The 24,446-nt window shown below is 40.4% G+C and overlaps 2 protein-coding genes across 8 annotated transcripts in view; one reads left to right on the top strand and one right to left on the bottom strand.

The window, feature by feature from the left end:
- Positions 1–20,056, top strand: part of LOC136307864 (conserved oligomeric Golgi complex subunit 2-like) — a 32,647-nt gene extending 12,591 nt beyond the window's left edge. The window contains exons 6-7 of one of the 6 annotated variants that reach the window (XR_010726013.1): positions 18,876–18,979; positions 19,939–20,056. Coding sequence is in view for 5 of the 6 variants with exons in the window: in XM_066234818.1 (XP_066090915.1) it covers positions 65–149 (85 nt within the window). In the remaining variant the exon portion in view is untranslated. Of the gene's footprint in view, positions 1–64; positions 2,427–2,663; positions 2,811–6,288; positions 7,539–18,875; positions 19,031–19,938 lie in introns of those variants that run through there. The other 5 variants (XM_066234847.1, XM_066234838.1, XM_066234826.1 and 2 more) reach the window with 5 other exon arrangements.
- The window catches only part of ERO1B (endoplasmic reticulum oxidoreductase 1 beta), a 75,221-nt gene continuing 64,486 nt past the window's right edge, over positions 13,712–24,446 (bottom strand). For both annotated transcript variants that reach the window (XM_066234796.1, XM_066234805.1), the window contains 5 exons: positions 23,303–23,372; positions 21,076–21,162; positions 20,006–20,139; positions 16,543–16,599; positions 13,712–14,005 (listed from right to left, as the gene is read on the bottom strand). In XM_066234796.1, the coding sequence (XP_066090893.1) occupies positions 13,921–14,005; positions 16,543–16,599; positions 20,006–20,139; positions 21,076–21,162; positions 23,303–23,372 (433 nt within the window). In that variant the 3' untranslated portion in view covers positions 13,712–13,920. The remainder of the gene's footprint in view (positions 14,006–16,542; positions 16,600–20,005; positions 20,140–21,075; positions 21,163–23,302; positions 23,373–24,446) is intronic.

The following is a 24,446-nucleotide window of genomic DNA, read 5'->3' as shown; positions in this document are numbered from 1 at the left end:
ATACAGTGTATGGTCTGAGGGGTTTTAAGGCTTTTGGACTAAAGTACTTCTCTTACATCTTCAGAGTCACTCCGATTCTGAACTCCGCACTGGTTGATTCTGTAGCTCCAGAGGCGGAAATTAGAATGTCACAGAATGTTGACAGGTGAGGTCACTTTGCATTGATTAAGGCCCAGACAGTTTTGATCACTCAAAATCTCACTTTTGCCAAAAGTTTGGCACTTCTTTTCAGGCACTAACGTACACACTCAGACAATAATGTTGAAAATGTTGACAGAATTGACTTACACTCTTAAACCTCCTCTGCAATAGTCAGAGATTTTGCAGTTTTTTAGCCCAGTGCAATCTAATATCACCTCAGGACTACAGCCAGGATGCACCTTTCCTAACTCACTGAACATCTATGACATTGAAGGAACAAACAGAGGTTCTCAGAAGGGATCAATAACAAATATCCCCCTGGCCCTTTGGCCAGAAGACACTGTTTTCCTTTCATTTCCAGTCATCTGTAAAACAGTGCCCTTTATTACATAGCCTGAAAGCAGCCTGCCAGCAGCTGCATTCTTCAGGTGGGAGAAGCCCTCAGTACTCTCTTGTACAACTCCTGTCGCTTAGTCACATAAGGGACACGTCCCAGGCAACTGATTCTATGTCATCTTTCATTTACATGACAGATGTCTGAAATAATGGTTCTCCAACCACAAATGCCATTCCAAAGCCTCCAAGATACATATATATGTAATATATTATATGTAATATATATATTCTACAGTTGTAAAATTACCTACAATACAAGACTATGGGTCTTTAGGGAGGTTAAATACTCTGATTTTCTACAAAACAATGAGGTGGCACTAGAGGGAGCACTGTTACCAGAGAGTAAGTCTGCTCTGCCCAGGAAGTCTCACAGCTCAGGGAGGTGTGGAAGGGGCCCACATCAGAGTCCTGTCTACACAATAACACCCTTTCAAATGTATCTTCCTGTTCTGGCCTTCAGGAATCATTGATCTCTGGGCACTGATGTCACAGAGATCAGGTCTCTTATCCCGAAGGTATTTAAAACTGAGGTCTCTGGCTTTAAATAGATCATGATTGGGTTTTCATTTGGATAAAACACCTTCTGCATAATCTCGTTTAACATTCTTGTCTTTCAGTATTTGGAAGAATTTGGGTCACATATATAAAAGAGTTACTTCAGGGAAAATACTGCATGGAGTTACTTCAGGGAAAATACTACATGGAAGCAAAATTTACACTGATCATTCAGGTTGCCTTACAATGTACGTTCATCTCAGTAGTTCTGAGACCACCACCCTCCCCTGTCACACTGCACTTGTTACGGGTACTTTGGGGGATTTGAAGGCAAACTCAGCCTGTGCTCAGGCCGCCTTTAAACAAGGCTTTCAGAAAGCACTGCAGTTACTCAGTGTTAACTCATTGAAGGGAAGAGCTATTTTTTTTTAAATTCATAAAATCATGTAATTATTATACTTATCCTATGATGTATGAACTATTACTGTTATTACTGGCAGGAAAATTGAAATAACCAGCATTAACTGCTAAAAGCCATAATCTGTTTTTGTGATCAAGCTGCTAGTATTTACTTGAACAATTATTTTTTATTGGAAAGGATAAAAGTATTCTAAGTGCCTGTTTTCTCTCTTCCCCTTTTAAAAAAGTAACGCTAAAGCACAAGTGTTATAAAAACATCTAGAATATTAAAAACTGTGTTTCAGACTATTGTTCTCTTCTAGTAAATGATCATATATACCTTGTGATATGTTGCAGATTTGGATGAAGAGGAAAATTACAATTTCCTCAAGCTTCCTAATTTACTTGTGCTGCTAAGTACACTAACAAAGATACTCCTTATGTGCAATAGTAAAGGGTAAGAGAAGGCAAGGAATGGCGATTACTGGTTCTAAAGTACCCAGATGTCCTCGAATTTTAGGGACGTGCAGTATATACCCCTGCACATCATGCCATCATTTACCTCAGTGTGACCAAGCACTACCAGTCAGTGTCCTGACACCCATGGGAATTCTCCATAACAGCCAGCTGCAGAGTGGACGCCTGAGAATTCTACCTGATCTGTGTACATATCTTTCATTGGCTCATTTCCCTTTTCACAGTTAGCCCACTTAATTGAGCTGATGATTAGTGGTCCAGAGTGTGTCACACACAGAGCTGTGACTGTAAGAAGCTTGAGCCTATGGTGCACACATAAGTCACACTCAGGTCTGTTCCCTCTTGCCAGCATGTGCTAACTGCAGGTGGCCATGTTTAGCTGCAGAGATCAGGCACAGACTCCAGTACACTCCCAGACTCTCTTTTACCAAAACACATAAGAGCTACTTTGTGGTGGCTTTGAGAGCACCTAACCCCTATTAAGAAAGAGAGGAGAAAAAAAAAAAAAAAGAAAGGAAGGAGAAGAGTATACATTGGAGTAAAGACAGCCTCTTCAACAAATAGTGTTGGGAAAATTGGACAACTACCTGCAAAAAAATGAAACTAGACCACCAACACCATTCACAAAAATAAACTCAAAATGAATAAAAGACTTAAATATAAGCCGTAAAACCATAAGCATCTGAGAAGAAAACATAGGCAGTAAGCTCTCTGACATTTCTCGCAGCAATATATTTGCCGATTTGTCTCCACAGGCAAGTGAAATAAAAGACAGGATAAACAAATGGGACTTTATCAAACTAAAAAGCTTCTGCACAACTAAAGACAATAAGAATAGAATAAAAAGACAAACTACACAATGGGAGAACATATTTGACAATACGTCTGATAAGGGGTTAATAACCAAAATTTATAAAGAACTTATAAAACTTAATACCAGGAAGACAAACAATCCAATCCAAAAATGGGCAAAAGAAATGAATAGACACTTCTCCAAAGAGGACATACAGATGGCCAATAGGCATATGAAAAAATGCTCAACATCACTAATCATTAGAGAAATGCAAATTAAAACCACAATGAGATATCACCTCACACCAGTCAGAATGGTGCTCATCAATAAAACAACCCAGAATAAGTGCTGGCGAGGATGTGGAGAAAAGGGAACCCTCCTGACTGCTGGTGGGAATGCAGACTGGTGCAGCCTCTGTGGAAAACAGTATGGAGATTCCTCAAGAAATTAAAAATCGAACTACCTTTTGACCCAGCTAAACCACTGTTAGGAATATACCCCAAGAACACCATAGCACTGTTTGAAAAGAAGAAATGCACCCCGATGTTTATGGCAGCATTGTTCACAATAGCGAAGATCTGGAAACAGCCCAGTGTCCGTCAGTGGACGAGTGGATTAAAAAGCTTTGGTACATATATACTATGGAATACTACTCAGCCATAAGAAATGATGACATCGGATCATTTACAACAACATGGATGGACCTTGATAACATACTGAGCAATATAAGTAAATCAGAAAAAACTAAGAACTATATGATTCCATACATAGGTGGGACATAAAAATGAGACTCAGAGACATGGACAAGAGTGTGGGGGTGGCCCTGGCCGGTTGGCTCAGTGGTGGAGCATCGGCCTGGCATGCAGAAGTCCCGGGTTCGATTCCCGGCCAGGGCACACAGGAGATGCGCTCATCTGCTTCTCCACCCCTCCCCCTCTCCTTCCTCTGTCTCTCTCTTCCCCTCCCACAGCGAGGCTCCATTGGAGCAGAGATGGCCCGGGCGCTGGGGATGGCTCCTTGGCCTCTGCCCCAGGCGCTAGAGTGGCTCTGGTCGCGACAGAGCGACGCCCCGGAGGGGCAGAGCATCGCCCCCTGGTGGGTGTGCCAGGTGGATCCCGGTCGGGTGCATGTGGGAGTCTGTCTGACTGTCTCTCCCCATTTCCAGCTTCAGAAAAATAAAAAAAAAAAGAGTATGGAGGTTACAGGGTGGGTGGGGGAGGGGAGGGGCACAAAGAAAACCAGTTAGAAGGTGACGGAAGACAATTTGACTTTGGGTGATGGGAATGCAGCTTAATCATATGTCAAAATAACCTAGAGATGTTTTCTCTGAACATATGTACCCTGATTTTTCAATGTCACCCCATTAAAATTAATCAAAAAAAGAATTTGTCTCACAGCTAATTCAGGCGGTTAGAAGAATAGTATAAGGGTGCTAATTCTGCTTCTCAGGCCACATCCTGCAAAAGGGGCCCAAAGAAAATTGGTGATTTGGCTCCTCTGATTTTGCCAATTGGATTTAAAAAAAAATAGGTCAGGAACGCCCTGAAATGGAACTAACAATACATGGACATAAATTTAAAAGACTTTTAGATACTGGAGCTGATGTATCTGTTATTGTTAAGCTACACTGGCCTCCTTCCTGGCCCACTCATGCAGCAGCCACAGAATTACAAGGTATAGGGCAGAGTAAATCCCCTCAGCAAAGCTCTAGTTTTTTACATTGGGAAGATTAAGAAGGTCATTCTGGATTTTTTAAGCCTTATGTGCTCCCTGGATGACCAGTTAATTTGTGGGGTAGAGATGTTTTGAAAAATACGGGAGTGTTGCTTGTCCTAATGGTTTAGTCAGTACTCAGATGCTTGATCGGGGATTTTTGCCCACTAAGGGACTAGGGAAAGAACAGCAAGGAATTGGGTCCCATAGAAGTGGCACCCAATACCAGAAGGTGTGGATTAGGATATAAAAATTTAGCATAGGGGCCTTGGTAGCTCCTGCTACCCCAAAAATGCATTGTGCAGACCAATTACTTGGAAATCAGATAATCCTATATGGGTAGACCAATGGCCCCTTTCTCAGGAGAAACTTAGGGCAGCTGCTCAATTGGTACAAGAGCAGCTACAGCTTGAGCACATTGAACCATCTAATAGCCCATGGAATACACTTCCATATTTTGATCTTGTTGCCTCCTGGATTATCAAGGGGCTTAGGTGACCCTTACAACTTATAGGTTTTGAGCCTCAAAATTATTGTTCCTTTTTTCAAAGGATCAACAACAATGGCTCTGGGAAACTTCCACAAAACGGCAAATCGCTTTTGCAAATCAATGGACAACTATATACTGAAACAGTCAACTTAAAATCAGCTCAAAGTCTAGAATTATATGCCATTATCATGGCTTTTCAGCATTTGCCATATTCCTCCTTTAATCTATATATAGACAGCAAATATTATTTATGGTTATTTCCACTATAAAGACTGCTTTTTTTATATATATAATTTTATTTTTTTAATGGAGTAACATCAATAAATCAGGATACATATATTCAAAGATAACATGTCCAGGTTATCTTGTTCAGTTATGTTGCATACCCATCACCCAAAGTCAGATTGTCCTCTGTCACCTTCTATCTAGTTTTCTTTGTGCCCCTCCCCCTTTCCCTCTCCCTCTCCCCCCTCCCCCCCGTAACCACCACACTCTTATCAATAAGACTGCTGTCTTAGGGACAACTGCTGATGAACTATTTCAGCAGTTCCTCCTTCTTCAAAGACTTGTATGTCAACATAGAGCTCCATATTTTATAGGACATACTCAAGCTCACTCCATGCTTCCTGGAGCTTTAGCACAAGGGAATGCCCTAGTTGATCAAGCTACCCAAAAGAAAATTATTTGGAGCAACCATGATAGATCGAGCAATTCAGTCTCATACTATTCATCACCAGAACGCTGCAGCCCTGTGTAAAAAGTTTCAACCTTCTCGGAAAGCAGCACGGCAGATTGGTAAATCCTGTCCAAGGGGTCCTATACTACAATCTGTCCCTTCATTTGGAGTTAACCCTAAAGGACCCTTACCAGGACAGCTTTGGCAAATGGATGTTACTCATATACCTTCATTTGGCAAACAGTCCTATGTCCACGTTACAGTGATACCTATTCTGGATTTATAGTAACCTCTGTCAGAACAGGAGAGGCTGCTAAGCATGTTATATAGCTCATTGTCTGTATGCATTTTTCTATTATTGGATTTCCTAAACTGGTTAAACTGACAGTGCTCCTGCATATTTAGCAAAAGCATTTACTGTATTTTGTCAAACCTTTTGAATTATGGGTATTTCTTACAATCTTTAAAGTCAAGGTATTATTAAAGTGTACCCAGCAAATATTTTAAGGTCAATTTAAAAAAATTTAAAAGGGGGGAGTCATATCCTGGAACTCCTATGGGTCTACTATATCATGCTTTTTACTTTAAAAATTTTAAATTTCTTTTGAATGCTGATGAACAGGTGACGCCAAATCTTTTTCTCCTGTAAACTTCTACCTTCTTTTATTTGATCCAGCTAATAACACTGTTTTGTCTTTTCCCAAATAGCTCCAGATATACGGAAAAGGTTTATATAGGCAGATGGGGATCCTCAAACCCCTCAGCGAGATCTTCTGAGCATGGCTTTTAAGGTACCAAGAGGCAGAAAAAGCCCAGTAGAGATCAGGTGAACTACCAGCTTTTAGGATATGCCCTTAAAGGCTCCAGTGCCCCAAAGGGGTCTCATAGGATTCCATTTGGGTCCTGCTTCAATAATGAATAGGAAGGTCATTGAGCTAAAGCCTGCCAGGCTTACATGCCTTTGCTGTGAGGAAAAAGGGACACTGGAAGGTAGGCTTCCCCCTCGCTCCTCTAAGGGAGGGTTCAGTCTCTTCCAGCCCTGCTCCAGCCACCTATGACCTAACCTTGCCTAGAATGCTGGGGTTTGCCACTGAAGGCTGAAGGTGCCCAGGGCCGTCGGCCCCATCTACGACACTGTGGACAAGCCTAGGGTATTTCTTCCAAGAAGCAGGTAAACTGATCTCACTTGCACAAGGGCCACTTAACTATGTCTTGCCTGAATAGTCAGGTTTTTTATTCCCTCGAAGATCTCTGTTGTGAGTGTTGATAGTCCTATTTTCTGCTGCTTTGTTTAATATATAGTGTTTCCCTTATCCCCCCTACCTCAATGCCCCACTCATATTTCAGGCTGGGACCTACTTCTAATTTAGAGCTCTCTTTCCCCCTTTTGTCAACTTCTATTATGAATCTACCTTTGCCACCCAGCTTAGTGTATCCCAAGGTTCTCTCTACCACGCCACAGTCGCAGAGCTCCAGGGAAAAGCAACCTGGTCTCTACTCTCCAGGCAGAGGAAAACAGAAGCTCCATCTCCACACATGCTGCAGATGGCTTTTCCAGTCTAACTGAATCATTACCAGCTAGAAGCAGCAGTCACTGGGACTTGGACGTGAGCTGCAAAGTATAGAATTGTGACAACAATCCCAGTGCCATGCGGACTTTTCCTGGATGTGGACTTTTCCTGGACTCCTGCTCCTTGTGACAGCTCCTAATGGACTGAACTGGGGTTGGGTTGCATTTGCAGGGATTTGGAATAGTGTTGGTGCCAACTTGGACTTGGTGAACATGTTAAGGACACTACTCTTTTATGGATTCTTGCTGTATTGGCCAAGAGTTTGCTTAAAGGCTTTAATAACTGTAAAAAAGAAATAGAAGACTGGATAAAGAAGATGTGGCACATATACACTATGGTATACTACTCAGCCATAAGAAATGACATCGGATCATTTACAACAAAATGGTGGGATCTTGATAACATTATACGGAGTGAAATAAGTAAATCAGAAAAAAACAAGAACTGCATGATTCTATACATTGGTGGGACATAAAAACGAGACTAATAGACATGGACAAGAGTGTGGTGGTTATGGGAGTGGGGGAGGGGAGGGGGAAGGAGGCGGGGCACAAAGAAAACTAGATAGAGGGTGATGGAGGACAGTCTGACTTTGGGTGATGGGTATGCAACATAATTGAAAGACAAGATAACTTGGACATGTTTTCTTTGAATATATGTACTCTGATTTATTGATGTCACCCCATTAGAATTAATAAAAAATTTATTTATAAAAAAAAAAAGGAGTTAGTAAACCCTAGAGCAGGGTTCCCCAAACTATGGCCCAAAGACTGCATGTAGCCCCCTGAGGCCATTTATCCAGCCCCTGCCACACTTCCAGAAGGGTCACCTCTTTCATTGGTCAGTGAGAGGAGCATAATTCCCATTGAAGTACTGGTCAGTTTGTTGGTTTAAATTTACTTGTTCTTTATTTTAAATAGTTTGTTCCCGTTTTGTTTTTTTACTTTAAAATACGATATGTGCAGTGTGCATAGGGATTTGTTCATAAGTTTTTTTACAGTCCGGCCCTCCAACGTTCTGAGGGACAGTGAACTAGCCCCCTGTGCAAAAAGTTTGGGGACCCCTGCCCTAGAGTGTGAGAGAAATGCTTTGAGGAAAAGGTTCTCATCTATAGTTACATAATGGATATTACTAGAATATTGCTTTTATCTTTTAACAATAAATGTGGACTTATTAGAAGTAAATTGGTTTAAATATTTGAAACTTTATCAAGATTTCCAACTAAAGAAACTTGGTTTAAAAAATAACCTTGCTTTCACTGTAGATGACTGCATGGTAAAATATAGGCTAGTATAGGTCTGCTCAGAGACATCTAATGTGCATTTCCACTTTTTATCCCGTGTAAGTGAGAATTGTATTAACTAAAAACATTTCTAACCGTGCATAATGCTACTTCAAACTTCTCCGGGTCCAGGTGGAGGAAGTATTGGAAAAGCTAAGACTAAAATAGTGGAATTCTCATCCAAGATGATAAACAAAATGATTAAAGTGAAGAAACATTTATTTAGAAAGGGAAGAGGATTCGGAGTGGAATTCAGTGTCTGCTGAATACCGATTATATAAGTAGCCCCTAGGCCTGGCACTTGTCGTGTGCCCAGCGGTCCAATCTGTGAGCTCAGCATCACCCTTATGTTAACCCTGCCCTAGGCCTTTAGCATGGGTGTCTGAGAAGCCCTTGGACTGGAGGGTCAAAAAACCCTGAAGTCTGCTAGTGATGTCCCTGTGCCCCCAACCTACATCTCTAGAGTTCCCATACCTACTGCCAGCTCCTCTGGGCCTGGGCACTGGGGGGGTGGGGGGGGGGTGTTCATCCATTTTGAAATTCTGATACTTGCTGTCCAGGTCGAGTTCAGTCTTCAAATACAAATTAGTGACTCAGCATCACCTAAGGGTGTCTGTGGTTCCTACAAAGCCGGATCCTTGCCTCTCTTCCTTGACCTGTGGCTGGACTTCGCCTGTTTTCCTAGAAATGCATGTACCTTGCCAACGGTAATTCCTTAGTCTCCAGTCCTGCCCTGCCCTTTCGGACCAGGGCTGCCCCACGGCTCAGAATGTGAGATTCTATCCCCAGGACAGATTTTCTGCCTCTGAACTTTAGCCTAGTCTGGCGCTCAGATGCCTGCTCTCTTCAGCTAGCTCTGTGACCTGTTTCTCTTTAGCTTAACGGAGCCTCATAACCCATCTTTTTCTCTGCTGGTCCCTGACACCATGACCTTTCTTGACCCTGAGCCTCCATTTTCACATGAGCCTTGTTACCCTACAACAGCCCCTCTGTCTTTATGCAGTCCCAAGTCATGGTAGTCCTGGCAGCACTGAGGTATAAAAAGGGAACATTTCGGATAAATTGCTTAACCAGGACCATTGTTTGTGCCACTGAACATGCGTGTGTGCTCTGTCCTCGGCGAAGTCACTGACCAGGGTCTGGGCTTCAGACTTGCAGACTTCAAAACGTGTCAAAGGGAGAGCACCTATCCATTTGGGGTCTATCCTGTGAAGGAAATCCACACAAAGTTAAATTGTATCAGAAAACAGCTCTGAGCGGGGGTGTGAGGCCGACACTGAGACTCACTCCTATGGAGAGTGCTGCTGCCCCGGACAGGTTTCTGTGGCTGCTGTTCCCCCCCTCAATTGACCGAATCTCTGGGTGCGGCTCTCTAAACTGGATATAACCCAGTCAGGCCACCGGACTCCTGAGTCCCAGGCTGGCAGGGACACGTGTTGGACTTGTTCATGCTGTACTCCTAGCTCCTAGCACAGTGACTGGACAGTCAGACCCTGCTCTTCCTGTGACAGCGTCTGTGAGAACTTCGTGTACCTGCACCTTTATCTATGATGCTGACTTCACAAGTGTAATATTGAAGGGCCCCTCCGTGCTTTCTTATGAATCTTTAACAGATACCAACTTTTGCACAAAGAATTAATAATGGAATTTAAAAAAAAGAAACTAGGACTCTATATAGTTCTCAAATGAGTCTTAAGGGCTAAGACTTACAGTGGCAGTGCTGAGATGGAACTGTCACAGGCACATGGCCTACCTCTGCCTTCACCTGTGTAGGCCTGGCACATACTGAAGCAGTGACAACAGGCAGAAAAATAATAGGTCCTTATCAGATAAAGTATCAAATTAAAAGAATATTGACACATTAAGTGGTTAAAAGTGCAATTCTTGGGAGAAAACAGAGTTGGGCAGAGTTTTCGCATAATCCATTATATTAAAGGATCTTTTAAGCTCATATGGAATAGATGAGAACAGCCAAAGAAAATGGTTTTTAAAAAGGTGGGAAGGAAAATGAGATAGGACCAACAAACCTGATATGAAAGCAGAAGCCCTGAATAACTAGAGTGTGGTGGTGGAGCAAGGAGGAACAGGCCAGAGAAACTGAAGGATGACTGATACAGAGCCAAGTCCACAGGGGACTTCCGGTATGATAAATGCAACATCACACACTAGTAAGGAAAAGACAAACTGTTCAATAAAACATACTGGAGTAACTGGGTAGTCATCTAGGAAAAATCAGGTTTTATCCATATCTTACACCTTAGGCCAGGATACACGCCAAAGGAATAAAAACTTAGATTAAAAGTTCTAGAAGAGCCTGACCAGGTGGTGGCGCAGTGGATAGAGCAGGGGTCAGGAATCTATGGCTTGCAAGCCAGATGTGGCTCTTTTGATGGCTGCATCTGGCTCGCAGACAAATCTTTTAAGTTAAAAATATAAAACATTCTCATGTTATTACAATCCACTCATTTCCTATCGCTCATGTTCATGGCTGCGGGTGGCTGGAGCCAATCACAGCTGTCCTCTGAGACAGCACCAAATTTTTATTGGATAATGCATAAATGTCTACGGGTCGTTGTATGGCTCTCATGGAATTACATTTTAAAGTATATGGCATTCATGGCTCTCTCAGCCAAAAAGGTTCCCAACCCCTGGGATAGAGCATCGGACTGGGATGCAGAGGACCCAGGTTCGAGACCCTGAGGTCGCCAGCTTGAGCGCGGGCTCATCTGGTTTGAGCAAAGCTCACCAGCTTGGACCCAAGGTTGCTGGCTTCTAGCAAGGGGTTACTCATTCTGCTGAAGGCTCACGGTCAAGGCACTCATATATGAGAAAGCAATCAATGAACAACTAAGGTATCGCAATGAAAAACTGATGATTGATGCTTCTCATCTCTCCGTTCCTGCCTGTCCCTATCTATCCCTCTGACTCTCTGTTTCTTTAAAAAAAAAAAAAAAAAAAAAAAAAAAAAGTTCTAGAAGAAAATATATTATTGCTGTAGAATAAAGAAGGCATTTCTAAGTATGACACAAACTTCCAGAAACTACTAAAAAAACGATAGGTGCATAAAAATAAAAATTTGCAATGCAAAGCCATCATAAGCAAAGTCAAAAGACAACACCTTGAAAGGAGTTTACAGCTCATTACAGTGAACAGATTCATATCCCCGACAAATAAAGCACTCCTAGGAATTTATGAAAATATCAACAGAAGTATAATAATTGGCAAAAGATATGAACACAAAAGGAAATATAAATGGCTCAATTAAAGGTAGTCAACCTTACTTGTAGTAAAGATACAAACTAAAACACATGGCTATGTAATTTTGCATTTATCACCATGGCAAATATTGGAGGTTTTAATAGCATCTCTGTAGTAAGGCAGTGGGTGTTGTCTGAATTACAGCTGGGTATGTGAATTGATATCTTACCCCTTATGGGGGGCAATATTCTAAAATCTTTCAAACTTACAAATGCATATGATCTTTTACCCCAAGATTCTACAAGTGCATAATTACATATGTGTGAAATGACACAAATACAAGTTCTGGGAACTATCCAAATTTCCGTTAATGGGATTGGTTAAATGATTGCACATTCATATAATGGAATACTAAGCAGTTACTCAAGAAGAAAAAAGAAGGGTAAGCTATCTAGTGATATGGGAAAAATTAGGTGGAAAAAAGCAGTCTGTATAAGATACCAATCTTTGTGTAAACATGAGAAAAAGACTTCACATTTCTGTTTGTATATGCCTGTTGGGAAAGCAGCTGTGTTAGGCCTTCCCACTTGCACTCTGCATGGTTAGTGCCTAAGCATGTGGCAGAGCCACATGTGCACAGCCTCTGTAAGGATCCCGGTGCTGCCTTCAGGGTGGATTGCGGATGGCTCACCCACCACAGTGAGGAGCCGTTCTGCTGTTTGTTTGCCTGCTGCCATAAGAAGCCGGTTTCCCCTGCCTCTTTGCCCTTCCTCTGTTGTGCGAATCTATTAGATGAGAACGGCCCACCGCTTTCCAGCTCTACAGTTCCTCTACCATGAGCCCAAATCCCACACGAACCTGCCTGGCCTCAGCCACTGGCACTACAATGCCTAAAACAGGGTGGAAGGAAACATACGGAGCAAAGACCATAGGGTTTTCAGGAGGGGAGGGGAGGACACTATGCAATATGGATACAAAAAAGACATTCCACTGTAGAGCTTTTCTACCGTTTGTTTTTTGAACCATGTGAATGTATTACCCATTTCAAAAATTAAGTATATTTTAAAAGCCTTATGATTATATATAATTCTTTTTTTTTTTTTTTTTTTTTTGGTTTTTGTTTGTTTTTACAGAGACAGAGAGAAAGTCAGAGTGAGGGATAGATAGGGACAGACAGACAGGAATGCAGAGAGATGAGAAGCATCAATCATCAGTTTTTTGTTGCAACACCTTAGTTGTTCATTGATTGCTTTCTCATATGTGCCTTGACCGCGGGCCTTCAAGCAGACCAAGTACTATATATAATTCAAAAGATGCTGAAAGTCCCCAATTTTTAGTGGAATGGTAATGAACCAAGTTATAAAATCACACAGATCAGCACATTCTGAGAGGAGGCTCTGGAGTTACACTTCCTGATTTCAAACTGTAGTCCCACAACCTAGAATTTGTGACTGTAGACAAGTGACTTGGTCTCTCTTACACTCAGTTTTCTTATTTATAAACAGAAAGTGGCTTTACCTCCCCCCCCCTGCTGCTCTGCCCATGCAGAGCCCTGACCCGGGGCTAATGGTGGCTCTGCCCCAATAAGAAAGGACACCCTCGGGCTACTTAAGATTTTTCTCCCTGCTCCACAAATTGTAATCAAATCCTCATCTCAAAAAAGGAAACAGGCCCTGGCCGGTTGGCTCAGTGGTAGAGCGTCGGCCTGGCGTGCAGAAGTCCCGCGTTCGATTCCCGGCCAGGGCACACAGGAGAAGCGCCCATCTGCTTCTCCACCCCTCCCCCTCTCCTTTCTGTCTCTCTCTTCCTCTCCTGCAGCCGAGGCTCCATTGGAGCAAAGATGGCCCGGGCGCTGGGGATGGCTCCTTGGCCTCTGCCCCAGGCGCTAGAGTGGCTCTGGTCGCAACAAAGTGGCGCCCCGGAGGGGCAGAGCGTCGCCCCCTGGTGGGCGTGCCGGGTGGATCCCGGTCGGGTGCATGCGGGAGTCTGTCTGTCTCTCCCGGTTTCCAGCTTCAGAAAAGTACCAAAAAAAAAAAAGGGAAACATTTACAGGGGGGAAAACGAAAAAAAAAGATCACAGAAACATTTACTTTAATTCACACTTTCTAATATTTGGTGGGTACAACAGCACATTTGCACCTATAGAGTGTGTACCCATAGATGTTACTTAGAGCACACATAAAGCTGTGTGTGTTGGTGTTGTTTCACCAGGTCAGGTCCATGGCGTCGTGCCCCCAGTCTGTTTGGTGATAGCTGTGGTGTACTTCAGTCTGCAGACTGCTGTGAGGTTTACTGGGAACAGTTCCCAGGTTCCCAACTGAAGGTGGTACTGCTGAAGATAGGAACAGTATCCTTCCTTAAGGCACAATGGCACCTAGCAAGGTGGGGAAACATGCCACAGTGTTTGGTATTCATACAAGGATTACAAGTATTGAGCAATGGACAAAGTTAAAACTTCAAAACGTTTGACTTATCAAATTTCAAAACTGAAAATTATTACCATCCTTTCTGATTCTCCTCTAGCTTAAGAATCAACACAGGAGAACCATTAAATTTTACCAATTTTAATATATAGTTTTCTAACTTACATAATGCCACTTAAAAAATAAACTCATGCCATTGAAGGAAGGGATCTTGGCCTTTTCTTCGTTTTTGTGACTTTGTTGATTGGTACAATCATTTCTGTCATTATATTATCAAGTGCTGCATTTTCAAATTAGGTGATGAGAGAAAGACAATGCCAAGAGGTATTTCCAGCTACACATTTCCACAAAGCAGTCAATCCTCTGGTAATCACTTCACAACAAAGGTATGTGAATTAGAAAAACAGCTTATATCACATGAGCCTTAAAACATCACCAGACTCACAAAACAAAAAAGCTTCTTACAATTTACGCAATCATTTAAGAAATACATACAGACACAAAAATGTAGGCTGCCCCCCCCACAGTCTAATTATGGTAAAATAAAGTTAATCAGACAAATTTTAGCTTAAATACACTCCATTTGTTTATAGGTAGTGAAAAAATTTTTTTTAACTTTGAAAAGAACTTTTTTGCCCTACCTAGACTTTTGAATTTCCTGGAACTCATTCTAGTATACAATTTTTTTCCTAAGCTTGAAACAAATCAAGAAAAAAAAGCAGTAAGTGGAGAGTTTAAATAATAGGCTTTATCTTTAACTAAAGGAACTGTGAGGTTACACTACCAAAAAAGATTTTTAAACTTACAGTAAAAATAGACAAAGTACAAAACTTTCACATTTTCTTAAACTCTGAATGAACACTAAGAATAATTCTTACTAATTTACTAGCGATATTATTCACTTTTTAACAAGTTTACCCTAAGGTTCTCCTCTCCCACCTTAAAAATGAAAAAAATATGGAGGAGGGGCCAATCAAGCCAGCCTGTTTGATTCAAGCTAACAAAACCACCACTATCAACAACAAATACCCAGCTTTATAAAGGCTAGGAACTGTGTAAGAAAATAGTTAGCTGATAAGACCTTCCTCCCTCCAACCACATCCCTCCCTCCAAGGGTGATTAAATATTCTTAAAAAAGGGGTGAGCCTACTAAATACAATTTAAAATATGCCACTAAAACAATGAGCACATTTCAGACTTTGGCAGGAGGGAGGTGGGAGTAAGAGCACTTGTTTACTTCATGAAGGACTGCGGGGTCTAAGGAAGAACTCTGTTTTGTACCCACATTACTGCCATATAGATGCAACCTTCCAAATTAACCATACTATGTCTACTAACAGCTTTCTCAAGAATCAGTATTTTAAGTATGAATAATATTTAAATCCTAGGTTTAGAAGATGACTGGGAAGAATGAGTCATCTGTTGGTACAAACCACCCCAAATACCATTTACATACAACGAACTACAGAGAAAACTTGGGGAGAGAAGCTTAAGAAGCTTGAACAACAGCTACCTGCTTAAACCTCCTACCAAAGAATCAGACTGAGAGGATTGCATAGATTGTGTTCTAAAATAAAATCCTTTAAAAATGCTTATTTTAAAATAGTAAATTTTGTGCATAGACTGCTTTAAATTGGCCTTAGAAATCCATAAAATCCCATTCAAATTTTATCAAGAGGAAAACTGTTCAATATTTATGCATTATTTTGGGGTTTTTTTTTTAGAATAAATGAAAATTTCTAAAATGGAGTAGAAACAAAGATAGACAAAATCAAAAGAAACTGATCAGATTCTAAGGAAAACACCCCCCTGTACCAGCCCTCTCCACACAGGAAATCAGGCTCGGTGGCACAGGGACAGTACTCACATTTACCGAAAGAGGGCCTTAGACCACAACAAAACTAACAGCAACTACATACTGAAATAAAAACCAATGAAAATGAAGTTGAAGTCCTAAGGATTCATAAGTAATTTCTGAAACTAGACACAGGGCCTCTCATCACACAGACACTTCCCTATCCTAGAGGTGACAGAGCAAGGCAAGGCTAAGCCCATCTCCCCTCTGAGACCAGCCCTACACAACACATATTCCCTAGCTTTCTTTTTCCATAACAGACTGTTAACAGTGTCATTGGATAGAGACATAGCCATAAATTTTGACAACTGGAAATAAAGGGTAACAGAATAACAACAAAACCAATTTTAAACAAGTAGAATAGCAAAATATTCAACAGATGGAAACATACGAAATTAAACACAGAATTAGCATAACTTACATGTTTTAAAAGTATATACTTCATTTATAAATACCTCTAATTGGAAGTCTATTAAGAATTATAAATATTCAAGTGAACATTTGAATTTTTTCCTTAAGAGTTCAGAATTCTTGAAGTCTTTGAAGATTAGTTTCCTGTTGCTGAATGTCCAAGAGTAAAAGTTCTAACAGTCACTTTATGTCTCTAATTAGACATATAAAAGCCTTTATTACCTACTGTGTTGTAATAAGACTTTAAAATTCTGTAATTCTCTTATACTTGTAGAAAGCCTGTAGGAGAAAAAAAAAGTATATTAGTATGGCTAACATGATGTGCACACACTTCAAATGATTGACACTATATATGGGTCATAATTTGAAAGCAAAATTCAAAATAAGAGAATGTATTCTGCACTGAAAATTGAAGCTTCCATTTAAAAATAAGTATGCTGTAATTACTTATTAAAGATTAATAAAACAGAGCTATGGTTCTTTAGTCTTGATTTAAAGGGGAAAAGGAAGCCAGTTACTTCTTACTATCAATAAATCAATGATGGAAACAGTGATATGAGTAATTCATAACAAAGAACTTCAAAACATTCATATTTAGTCTATAAATTCATCTTGCACATTTCTTTCCAAATGTCCGCTGCTTTCTTGTTGCTCTCCAAACACAATTATTTTATACTGTTAGCTCCACAATCTTTAAGGGTAAAAATTCTGTTTATATTGTCACTGCTGAACCCCATGTTTATGGTGTTCAGTAAATACTGAATGAATAAAACGCTCTTGGACCTGGGTCCAGCAGTAAACCTGCAATGGTAATCACAAGATAATTCTATAAGTTCAATTATCCTCATGTACCATTCAGGGTCGCTACAATGAAAATCTAATGTTTTCTTTCTATAACTTAGGATAATAGAGGTGCAATATTCAGCTCCAAGTTTCTTTGCCCCTACTTTCTTAATAAATGATAACTTTTCTTATACTGAGAGCTTAGGATGTGCCAATGTTCTAACATGTCACATACATAATCTCATTAATTGTAAAAAACCTACGAGGTATATAAAATTAACCCTGATTTTACATTTTAGGAAAGCTGAGGCTCAAATAGATCGTGTCATTTTCCCAGGGGCACCCAGCTAGTGGGCGTGTTCCAACCAGCTCATCGGATCCAAGAGCATATGGCTGCTCAAACAATCTAGGCTCTCTATGGCCACAAAACCATTTTCTTTATACCCTGACAAGATGTGGGATTAGTAGAAAATGAATTCTCATTCATCATACCATTGAAGGGCTGAAACAGTTTTAATTATTAGGAAAAAAATATGATTATTAAAATAAATGCATAAGATCACATCTTATACCTCAAAAAAAGTAGCTGGTAAAACAAAAACCTACCAAAATATACATGAAAGGCGATAAAGAGGACAAAGCCTAACTAAAGAAAAGAGCTCAGTAAATAGCAGATGTGCTCAGAATGCAAAAGCCATGCTCCAAATCTGACTCAGGCACAGAGAGAGTCAGAGAACCCCAAGGTCATCGACAAATTAACTGCAGGTGTGACCATTCCCCAGGAGCACCAACTGCTAGCATAGTACAGTCTCTGTGGTGAAGCACCCAGACCTCCCAGTTTATCACCCTGAGCCATTCTTACGTTCTCTATTCTTAGACACAAGAAGCCTCAGAGCAAGCCTGCATCTGCCTGCCATGATTTCCCCCATTCAGAAACACTAAAGTATATGTACTGTAATACCCAACAGGTATATTAGTGCCAGCTCTAACTGTTCCCTGGAGAATAAACCATTTGATATAAATGATGAAACTATCAAAAACAGCTGTTAGTACAGGAAAGACACCTGCAGAGTAGTCAAGATAAAGAAACTACAACATTCTCCAGGATTCGGTGGCCAGAACCACAGACAAGGCTCACTGTTCTCCCACTAGCATCACAAGACAAAGCAGCGCTGTGTTGGGGCCCTACCTGAGGGAGCAGACAGGTGTGAACTGTATCAAACAGGTATCAGAGAAAACTACCAATTCCCTTAAGGAAGACTAATGTACAAACTCCCCAAAGTTCATAATTTTGTCAAATTACAGCAAAAGTCATTTACTATTTAAATGGTATGATAATTAGGTGGAACATATAATGAAGTTAACAAGATTCCATTAATTATTAAGAAAAACTAACATTCATTGAGGGAGAAGTAAGGAATGCATAGAGTCTACAAGAAACAGTAAAACTCAACATAAAGGAGAATGGCTAACCACTATTTGTTCTTCCCTGGGAAGGAAAAGGGGGTTAAATTAAGCTGTATCTTTTTGTGTGAACATCCCACCCTCACTGTCACCACCCCTAAGAGAAGACAGGTTTCTCATATTTCATCTAGTCAGAAAAAAAATAAGAGCACTAACCACCCAGTGATGTTTATGAGCCACCCTCACCAGCACCCGCACTGCCAGGGGATTCGGGCAGCATCTTGTGGTTTTAAGTGGTGCTGTCATAAATAATCTTTCATCTTCATTTGTACTCCGTGAGAAAGATTTGTGTCCACCTCATTTTGCAGAACAGGCAGACATCTGGAAGACGGAAGCCATTAGCCTGAGCTCACACAGGCTCCAGGACAATAGCAGCCTGGCTGAGTCCAGCGCCCTCTAGAGCACAACAGAGGTAATGCCATGCTCTCGTGTAAAACTTCAGCCTGAAGGTGGCAGTTGATATTCTTTGCAAGTCTCAGAAAAATTATGAGGAAATTAACATCTGCTTCTTTCTCAACTTAGTTTTATTTGTATTTAAAATTTTTAAATTGTTTAAAATCTTTTTCAATTAAATTACATTTTAAATAATTTAAATTCAATTCCGTTTCTCCTGTTTTATCTTACTGCAGATCTCATAAGTAGGCAGACTGAATTTTTCATGAAATGCCAATTACCAATGGACAGTCTATGCCTGTCTTGTTTGAAACCTCTGCTTACAATACATGGACATCTTCAAATATAGGGAGGCAAGAGGTGAAATCTCTGCTATTAGGATGGGGAAGGGGCAACTAATTATTTTTAATTTAACTGCTTCTTTTTAACTTAAAAAAGTGCATGTTAAGGAAACATAAGAAATAATCTCTTAATCACTTGGTTCCCCGTTTTTTTAAAACTTCTTCCTTGACTTGACTCCCCTGCATTTTTTCCAGGGCAGCTTTTAGTATTACTCTCTCTGACTCTGTTCTGTTCTGCATACCTCAGGTGTTTGGTATTGCATATGTCTCTGTAGGCAATTTAAAATTATTTTTGAAACTATTTGTGGTATAAACAAAAAGTAAACCACATATCTGTACACAGAAAAAGTGGAGTAAGAATGATCAAAGACAAAGGTCTCCTCGGTTTAAGAAATAAGAGCCATCAAAAGGTTTCATCTCTACTCCATCACCTCTGACCCAAGTTCTGGTCCCCGCTGATGTTCTTGAGCAAGTGATGGTCAGCTAGCAAGGGTAACATTAGGGGACAAAATCTTCCCCATGCACTCGGGAAGGCAAACAGAAACACTGGCAAACCCAAAAATGCTGTGAGCTGTGCAGACACAGGCTTATGAGTACAAGTAGGATAACATGATAAAACTTTTCTTTTTGTCCGCAGAACAAGCACCTTGGCAGGCTGACCTCTGCAAGCCAGCTGAAAGAGCAAAGACACAGTCAGTACTTACCTCCCAAACGCATTCAGAAGGGCAACTATCTCCTGCCGGGTGAGCTGGAAGCCCTTTGATGGGCTGTGCTCTGGCAGCTTCTGGATCTCTTTCTCTGAGAACAGTATCTTCAAGGCAGTTCCTAAACCCTGAGTCTGAAGACAACAGTGACAGACTTACAACCTAATTCACGGCATATCTACTATGGAGGTTTACAGGAACACTCAGTCACTGTGATGAGAGTCAGGATATGCATATACTCTGAACTTCACTATTTTATTAAACTATGCAAAATACAGTTTCTACTTCCTCACAGATTATGCACATGATAAATTCACCTAAGCTGAATAGTGTAATACATATCATACTATTCCAAATTACTAAAATGCCATTTTTAACCTAGAAAAATATCACAATAGGATTACAATATTAAAGGTGTAGTCTTAAAAGCATTTTTTAAAGCCCCTAGCAACTCACAACTTAAAAATTACTAGTGATAACTATACTTAATAATTTCTTAATTATTAGCACTAGAGAGAAAAAAACTAATTTCTGTGCAGCCTCCATTAAAATAATTCTGTCTCTTGATTTTCTGACTTGTCATCTTTGTAAGAGAAAATAACATATAAAACATCAATCTTTTCTACACAATATATACAGGGAACAGACCTGGTTGGCAGAACTTTCCTAGTTTGTGTCTTTTGATCATTGAAACAAATTAAATGACCAAAATTTCATTAAGTCTTTTTATATGATTATATTTTACTTTTCACATAGATATATAAAATATTAATAGTCTCTATAACCACAACTTCAGAAATGAATCTGAGATTGTATCAACAGAAACAAACACACTAAAATCAAAATTAATGCAGAACAGAAAAGACATCCTTACACATACACATATGACCCACAGAGTTTAATATTAACTTTTTCCAATAATAATAATAATAATAACCAATAATACAGAAAAACCACATTTTGAATCTCTTAATTCAATAAACTATAAGGGCATTTTAATAAAAGTTTGAACTCCTCAGTGAAAAACTTTAAGGTTAGCAGTAGTTTCAAACAGAAACCAACACACAAACCTGTAATTTCCCCCATAATCTGCATTTGTCACATCCAACACAGTCCATTATACGGGAGATATTCTTGAAATGTAACCGGAATTCCTCCTAACATGCAGAAAATATTTGTATTCTATTAGACATTTAAAATGAAACTGCATTTGTCCGAATTATAAGGAAAAGTTTTGAAGTTTATCAGTGAATGAGCCGTTTTTCAACAGCGAAGAAGAGAATTATTTGAAACTGTATGGCATAAAACATTGATGGGAATTTATAAAATTCATTCCACATATTCAACAAACTTCATTGAGGGATAACTCGATGCAACACAGCAATCAGTATGTGCACTGTGGGGACATGAAAGGAAACACGCACAGGTTTTACTTTCAAGAACTTCACAGCCGCCTCCATTTAATGTGTGCATACAACCAGTGGTGGATATAGCTACATTATATTTCATTTATTTCTGAAGTATTGTTTTGTTTGAGTCTAAATCAGAAAGCTCACCCTAGAACAATGCTAATCTCTACCTCCTTCCTTAGTACCACAGTTTGTAACCAGTGCTCCACCAGCATGGGTGATCACAGGCTGAATGGCAGGGGTGGGGATGGCCCCACAGTCCCACATCCACGAGGGCACTTCCTCAGGGAAGGACCTGGGGTTTTGCTGTAATTGGTTCCCACCCAGGGAGACTCCCACATGTGAGCACCTGAGCATGTTTCTATGACTACGGTCAGTCTCATGATACCTGAGGATAACACTGGTTAAGAGAAAGTGTCCTTATCTTTTCCACACAGCAAACTTGGAAATAAGAATCACTATCCCAAACATTTCATTGCATGATGCTGGAGATACATAGCCTGAGAATCTTGGCTACTATGAGCCCTGAGGAAACAGTACCTCGGCCAAAGGAAAGATGACATACATAGAACACAAAACTCCTTTGCTCTCCATTCTCATGCAATTCATGTTCTTTGGAGCAGATGGAAAAGTGGACCTAAGTTCTCCTTTATATGCCTTTGAAAAAGAGCAAACAAAATCTCCAACATCCTGTTGGAGCAAGCTAGCTGTGCTTTAGTCCTCGGGCAGCCTCACCTTCCCCATCTCCAGAAAGATCCATAATTGTGGTTGTCTTATCGATACATGGGGTGTTCGAAAGATCAAAAGTATGTTTGTATAAAAACAGGAAGCACTACAAAAATGAACTCACATTAAATACCATAATAGCAACATACCTCTAAAACAACCATACAACAAAAGAACTTTACAAAATTAAGTATAGTTGTGGCTAAATTATTTCATTTCAGAGTACCCAGAAACTTACCAATGGAGAGCCACTCAATGCTAACTTATTAGTTAATGTAGTATGTCCACATTTAAAATATCCTGGGGCCCAAAATGTTTCGAATTCAGAATTTTTCAGATTTAGAAACATGGTACATATACTACTTATTATGAAACAACCCAGAGTGTGTGGCAACACCCTGTAATCAAATACATTGTTTCTGTGAAAATATTTATACAAACATGTAAGAATATTTACACAAAGCAGAATTTGAAAAAAAAAAAAAGATTATTTGCACCAAACATAAGAAACATGTTTCAGTTTTTAGAGCTTCTGGATTTTGGAATCACAAGCACAAGACTGTGGAGTTAGTTGTACTGGAAGACTATTTGCCAGCCAACTTCAAATATTTTACTTTTATAACATTTTAAGAGTACAATAAAGGAAAACAAAGACCTTCTCACATGAAGTTTCATAATGTTCCTGAAATATATTCTCCTGATATTACAGCTTACAGGTCATTTTTGCCTTTTATGTTAGTCTATAAAGACAAAAACGCATGAGTTCCACAAACTAACATTCCATAAAATAAACTTTAGAAAAATATACACACTATCAATTGCCTTCACAAAGTGGATTACAGTTCATAATTTTTTGAAAGATGCACCAATATAACAATACACGGTGTGAATTTAAAGTAAGAAAACTCTCAGAATAATACCCCTTCAAGACATGTACAAAGGTGCCACACTCGGTAACAGCAATGGCTGAGGCATCACTAAGCAGTTGGTCACATGAGAATGGAGACAGAAACTGAGAAGGAAGTGGAGAAGGGCTCACTGTATCATGTGAAGTGCATCCAATCAGACCAGCTACCCTAACTGGGGAAGAAGAGTTCAGGTGAACAGAATTAAAGCACAACTAGTAAACTCCCCACCCTTCCCCCAATCAAGAACTTTTTACCTTTAACAATTTGGCCCCCTTTTTGTCACCTGTGAACATGGACTTCTCATCAAAGTGCATGGGGAAGGACCTGGGGAAGTGACAATACTGTAAGTTACAGACAAAAAATTCAAGTACATGTATTAGAGCTCTGACAGAATTTTTTATACCAACAAATATTTAAAATTCATAATTTATGGCCCTGGCCGGTTGGCTCAGTGGTAGAGCATTGGCCTGGCGTGCAGGAGTCCCGGGTTCAATTCCCAGCCAGGGCACACAGGAGAAGCGCCCATCTGCTTCTCCACCCCTCCCCCCCCCCTTCCTCTCTGTCTCTCTCTTCCCCTCCTGCAGCCAAGGCTCCATTAGAGCAAAGTTGGCCCGGGCGCTGAGGATGGCTCTATGGCCTCTGCCTCAGGCGCTAGAATGGCTCTGGTTGCAACAGAGCAATGCCCCAGATGGGCAGAGCATCACCCCCTGGTGGGCATGCCGGTTGGATCCCAGTTAGGCGCATGCGGGAGTCTGTCTGACTGCCTCCCCGTTTCCAACTTCAGAAAAATACAAAAAAAATAAATAATAAATAAATAAAATTCATAATTTACTCAAATGTAAGTTTAGTAACATAGGAAAGTGGCAAATAGTTCACAAATAAACTATTCAATAAAATACCAAAGCAAGGTAAAGACAGCTTTGTAATGTATAAGCTGGTATAATGTTTTTAAAAAAGTTATGAAAAATAATTTTAAAAATTAACTGCCTGACCAGGCAGTGGCACAGTGGATAGAGCATTGACCCGGGACATTGAGGACCCAGGTTCAAAACCCCAAGGTTGCCGGCTTGAGCATGGGCTTATCTGGCTTGATTGCAGGCTCACCAGCTTGAGCATAGGATCGCTAACCTGAGCGTGGGATCAGAGACATGACCCCATGGTCACTGGCTTGAGCCAAAAGGTTGCTGGCTTGAAGCCCAAGGTCGCTGGCTTGAGCCCAAAGGTGCTGGCTTGAGCCCAAAGGTTGCTGGCTTGAGCAAGGGGTCACAGGCTCAGTTGGAGCCCCCTGGTCAAGGCATGTATGAGAAAGCAATCAATGAACAACTAAAGTGCCGCAACTATGAGTTGATGCTTCTCATCTTTCTCCCTGTTTGTCTCTCTTTCTTGCTAAAAAAAACC

This window comes from Saccopteryx bilineata, chromosome 1, assembly GCF_036850765.1.
Source record: "Saccopteryx bilineata isolate mSacBil1 chromosome 1, mSacBil1_pri_phased_curated, whole genome shotgun sequence".
Taxonomy (NCBI): Eukaryota; Metazoa; Chordata; class Mammalia; order Chiroptera; family Emballonuridae; genus Saccopteryx; species Saccopteryx bilineata.
This window is presented reverse-complemented; position numbering and strand designations above follow the sequence as displayed.